This window comes from Penaeus chinensis, chromosome 30, assembly GCF_019202785.1.
Source record: "Penaeus chinensis breed Huanghai No. 1 chromosome 30, ASM1920278v2, whole genome shotgun sequence".
Lineage (NCBI taxonomy): Eukaryota > Metazoa > Arthropoda > Malacostraca > Decapoda > Penaeidae > Penaeus > Penaeus chinensis.
In genome coordinates this window covers 13,612,499-13,617,498 of record NC_061848.1, presented here as the reverse complement: position 1 = coordinate 13,617,498, position 5,000 = coordinate 13,612,499, and the positions used below count along the sequence as shown (strand labels likewise).

Below are 5,000 nucleotides of genomic sequence, written 5' to 3'. Positions count from 1 at the left end.
CTCTCGAGATCGCGAACCAAATTACGCCTGAACTCCACCTCCTTCTCCATGCCTTCGGGAGGCTCGCTATCGTCCAGGATCTCCGCGGACTCGCTCTTTGCAGCTTCGTTGCTCGCGCCATTTTGCTTCCTCCACTGGTCTGCTATGTTCTCGAAGGTGTGAAGAGTGAGCCTCCTTGAGCGCAGGGAGCTTCGCGGTTTTGGCTTGATGAGTTTAGGCACAAAATTTAGTGACTTTCTCTTTTCCTTGTCGCTCTGCTCGGAGGTGTGCAAGTGGAGGTGACCGAGATCATCACTTGACATGTACTCCTTCCGTCTGAGCGGACATGACGAAGGGCAAATCAGGGGGAGGTCGAGCTTCTGCTGATCTGTGCGAGTTCTGCTGTTGGAATTTTTCAAGATCTCAGCTCTCTTAACGAGAAACTCTAGATTCTCTGTCTTGGGGTGTGGATAATTTATGCTCTGAGGGTCAACAAGAGCGGGATGCTTGTTGCTCTCGCTGACTTCCTGTCTGACGGCACCTCGAGGCCACACTGGTGGCGGGAGGGTGAGCGGTTTTCCGTCAGGAGTGATGTTGTGACAAAATTCCTTATCTTGTTCATATGACTCCAATTTTGCTAAATCCTCATCAGCGATCATCTTAGTTTCCTCTTTAATCTTTGATAAGCAGGAAACACCAGAACTTGCTGAGAATTTTCGCCCTTCACTCAGACTAGATTCACAAGCAGATCCGGTCATGGAGCTGATCCCTGAACTTTGCATGGATGTCGTGCTTGCGCCGGACATCTTTCGCACGTCAGCGTCCTCCCCCAGCTCCGTAGGTGACGTCGGCGCTGCTTTGTACTCGTGGAGAGGCTGGCCCCGCATGCTCTTCTTCCTTCCCGGGAACCATTCCCAGTCGTCTGACATCGAGGACGAGAACGACAGCTTCCTGGCACTTGTCTCTGATAAAGACGATATTCCGGAGGAGTTCGAATACCTCCTGACGGGCGTTTCCCCCGAGGGAGACACGTCGATGAATTCATCATCGGGGGTTGTGATCGTGGAGCTAAATGACGTTTTGCGACTCTCGTTGGAATCGCAGGTCGAGCCTTTGGAGTCCTTCCTCGGGAACACCGGTCTGGGAGCCTCGAATTGGGGCGTCGGCGTGAGGGATTTACTTGCAGGATTTGTGTGGGAATTCGCCGCTGTCTGATCGGCGCTCCTATGGCTACAGTCCTCCTCGGTGTCAGTCATGATCTCATCACCTATATCGGATGTCTTAGACACTTGCCGAGAGATATCTTTTATCACTTCTTTCACAACTTTGTCACTATACTCTTTGATGTGATGTTCATCCTGACACAGTGAACGACTGAGCATTTCACACGATTTGTGGTTCCCTTTCTCACTCATTCCCTCTTTACTCCCGTTCACCGCCGCCAGACTCGTATCTTCACTGCATGTCTCACTCACTGAGTTTTCCGCCTGACTAAGGGCATGCGCGCACTGCAGGTCACACACCTCGCCGCTCATGCTGGCCGCTGCACGCTGATCACTTTCACTTTCGCATGAATCGAAGTTTACTACAGGAGGCGAAGTTGTATCAAGGGGCAAGTGTGGAGTGTCGTCCGTACCCTCACATGTGCTGACAGTGACTGACCTCGTCACGAGTAAGTCGTCACAGCTGCGAGTGGCTGAGTATATTCCTGGCGCGAGGTGAGCGGTAGTGCCTCCTGGCCCACTCTGACTGGCACTGGTCGATGGTAGGGTGCCACTCATGATCCGCTCCGCTATCAAAGTGGCCAGTGCCTCAAGGTCAGGGGTAGGCTGGGCCTCTGCAGCGAAATCGAAAGTGCAAGTTGCCAGCTGAGCGGCTGCGACGGTAGTAGCGTGTGGGTCAGCATCTGTGCCGCTTGCCTCACCCGGGGCGGAGCTCCGGCCACTTGTGACCTCATTTTCACGTGGATCACGCGAATTTGCGTAATGAAGCTCTATCGGGCCCGCGACTCCCTGACCGGACAATGCTGCACTCTGATTGTGATCATTTCCGGTCATGCAGCTATCTCTTATGACAGGTGCATCGGCCTTGATTAGATCCGAAGTCAATCTATCCGCATATTTCCCGGCACATATACTTTTTTCGCTGGCATCTGACGTCGGGCTACATTTTGAATGAGCGTCGATATTGCGCACGGTTTCAAAAGAAGCTTCGATATCACTGGACGGAGTCGACGCTGGAGCAGACTCATCGGTGACGTCTTCCAGCGGCGGGTTAGTTAGTTCTGGGGTTAGTAAAGTGTTAGTGTTGCCATCGAAGGAACCATGGCAACTGTCATCACTGTCACACAATACGGTGTCAATGATGGTCTCAAATTCGTCGCTATCGTGCCCCTCTTCGCCGAGAGGGTCAGGATAAGCAACAGTTGTGTTTTCGGTACCCAGGGCAGAACCCGCATGAGACTCTTGAGCACTGCCCTTACCTAATCCTAAAAAAGGCTTGACAATAACGTTGTGGGGAGCAGCGTCAAGGAAGCCGTCTTTCTCGTCCGAAGGTTCTGGAAGCGCCGGAGTGGGAGAATTACTCTCGGTGCTGGTGGATTCTGCCACCGGACTCAGACCTGAGCTGGAGGTGTCGGGCTCTCCCACGTCGGCCAGGTTGCCGTCGTCGTACGAGTCCTGTTCCTGTAAGTGATTGTCTGATTTCTGGTCGGAGAGAGAGCTCCCGACGGAGGACAGCACGGAGGAGCTGTCTGACGGGAAACTGAAGTTGCCTTGGCCTCCGGTAGAGTCGAGCACCAAGAAGAACTCGTCGATGTCCGACTCGTGGTCGCTCGGCGGAGATTCATTTTCCCAGTCGGCGACGAAGTGACGGAGGATCAGCTGGGACTCCTGGTAATCGGCAGGGTCGCAGGAGTCTGTCTCGTCCTCGTATGTGTTTGGCGAGGACTGGGTTTCTTTGCTGTCGCTCGACGAGTACGACGAATTGTCCCTAAAGCTGGTTGCTACACTTTCTTCCTCTTCTTTCTTTTCGGGTTCCTCTTCCTTCTTCACGTCCTCAAACTCGGGAACCTTAAATTTGCTTTCAAGACTAATAAAGAAGGTAGTGGCCTTGGGGGAAGGCTTTAGCGTAGCCTGCACGAGCCTTGTAGATGCTAGGAGTGTCTGCGGTGTGTCTTGCGTTGCCCTGAGGAACGCCACGTCTCCTAATCGTAAATTCGACGCGGGAGGCGTCTCCTTCTGAGACTCTAATAACTCCTTCGTAGGATCCTCTGATGATGATTCCTGTGTTGAGTCCACAGTTTCCTCTTCGGTTGTGTTAGTGTCCGCATCTTCCGTTTTGTCACTCGAGACTGACGAACTGATATCAACCTGGACCTCTGCAGACATTTTCTCTATTGGCTGGACGTTCTCTGTGTTGCCAGAATTCTTCTCCGCGTCGGGTCGACGATCTTGAAGACTGTCAGACTCTGGACTGCTGTTACTGGCGACAGACTTCTGCCGCTCAAAGAATTCCCGTAATTCGCTGACGAGTCTTGGACGGACATCTTCCAAGGAGTCGTTATAGCAAGAACTCTTACGACCCTCCATCGGCGGCAGCGGGGATATAGGCGACGTCGGGCTCTGAGGCAGGTCTTCGAGGGAATCGGCGCTCAGAACACTCGCTTTCCTTACGTCCTTTCCCTCAGATTCCCGAGTGCCGCTGTGTCTCGCGGAGGAGTAATTGGGGTAGAGGTAGTTCGTCTTGGCCTGGAAGGTCTCAGGGGGCTGATACGACCCGTGGGAGGGGTACACATCACCTACCTGCCGCTCGTACGCGCCTCCACGAGACACGTCCTCGAGCACAGGATAGCCGTCCCTCTGGTGGTACATGGACTCGTAGTCGCTCTCCGAAATGTAGTGGCTGCTGCTGGGGGGATAGGTCCTGGCAGGCAGGTAGTTAGGGTCTGCCGGAGGATAGTCGTGGCATGGCGGGGGATTCACGAAGGGCGCTTGGTGCTGGAAGGACGGGTTGACGTAGGCGGGCATGCGTCCGAAGTGGGCGTGGCTCGGCGGTTTCTGCGGGTGTTGGTACCCCTGGTAGGGATGAGGATAGTTCGCCGAGAAGTGAGGATGGCCCACGTTCGAGGCCGGGGATTGGTACTGGATCATCAGATTCTCCAGTGAGTCGTGCAGGTTCGCGGCGTCTTCGTCACTCAGGCATCGTTCGAGGCTAAAGTAGCCACCCTCTGCATGCGGCGGGTTGTCGGCCTGCACGTGGCCCCTTTGGGCGAGGTCAGGCGAGGGCGTGAGAGTGTGAGTCTGGCTCTCGAGGGAGTCCAAACCTTCGTCGTCCTCCGACGGTAACGCGGGATCGTGGCATGACGACGTCTGCCTTACGTAGAGATCGAGATGTTGAAAAGTGACACCCGAGAGCGCCCTGTAGACGCCCCGCTGAGGCAGTCGTCCGCGAACGCCGCCCCCGCCCACCACCAGGACCGCCCGTGCAGGGTCGCTCGCCCCAGCAGCGCTATTCCCACCCCCACCGCCGCCCCACGTAAACTCCCTTGTGGCATCCATGGCTACAAGGTCATCGCTCGGGCGCCCCTCACTCGCGCACTCACTTTCTTTAAAAGGATGAGACAGTACTCCCTGCCTCGCACCTCTTCCCTTGTCGACACAAATGTAAATATCTCAGAGAACGATTATAACACAACTTCGAAACTGAAACCACAGATATGGCACTCTTGACACTTTCACAAATGATCACCGAATAGCATCCATCTGTAAAACAGTAGTAAATGGCCACTTAGGTGTTGATCGATACACTTACACCCAACTACACCTGTCCAAAGATCACTTTCAGTTTATTACAAAAAAAGTGGTTTTACTATCCATGGGTGGGTGCTCCCATTTCAACCTAAGATGAACACCTGTAACGGAACATGCTAATTTAGCTTTTTCTTCGTATTAAGGGGATACTTATGCCGTACCTGGCCTAGTTCAGACTACGATGACGACCGGTACTTTTTTTTGCTCGCG

The 5,000-nt window shown here is 53.9% G+C and overlaps 1 protein-coding gene across 3 annotated transcripts in view; it reads right to left on the bottom strand.

Moving 5' to 3' along the window:
* LOC125041490 overlaps positions 1-4,894 on the bottom strand; it is a 387,992-nt gene extending 383,098 nt beyond the window's left edge. For all 3 annotated transcript variants that reach the window (XM_047636498.1, XM_047636496.1, XM_047636497.1), the window contains exon 1: positions 1-4,894. This exon is cut by the window's left edge and continues 1,379 nt beyond it. In XM_047636498.1, the coding sequence (XP_047492454.1) occupies positions 1-4,538 (4,538 nt within the window). In that variant the 5' untranslated portion in view covers positions 4,539-4,894.
* Between the last annotated feature and the right edge of the window lie 106 nt (positions 4,895-5,000).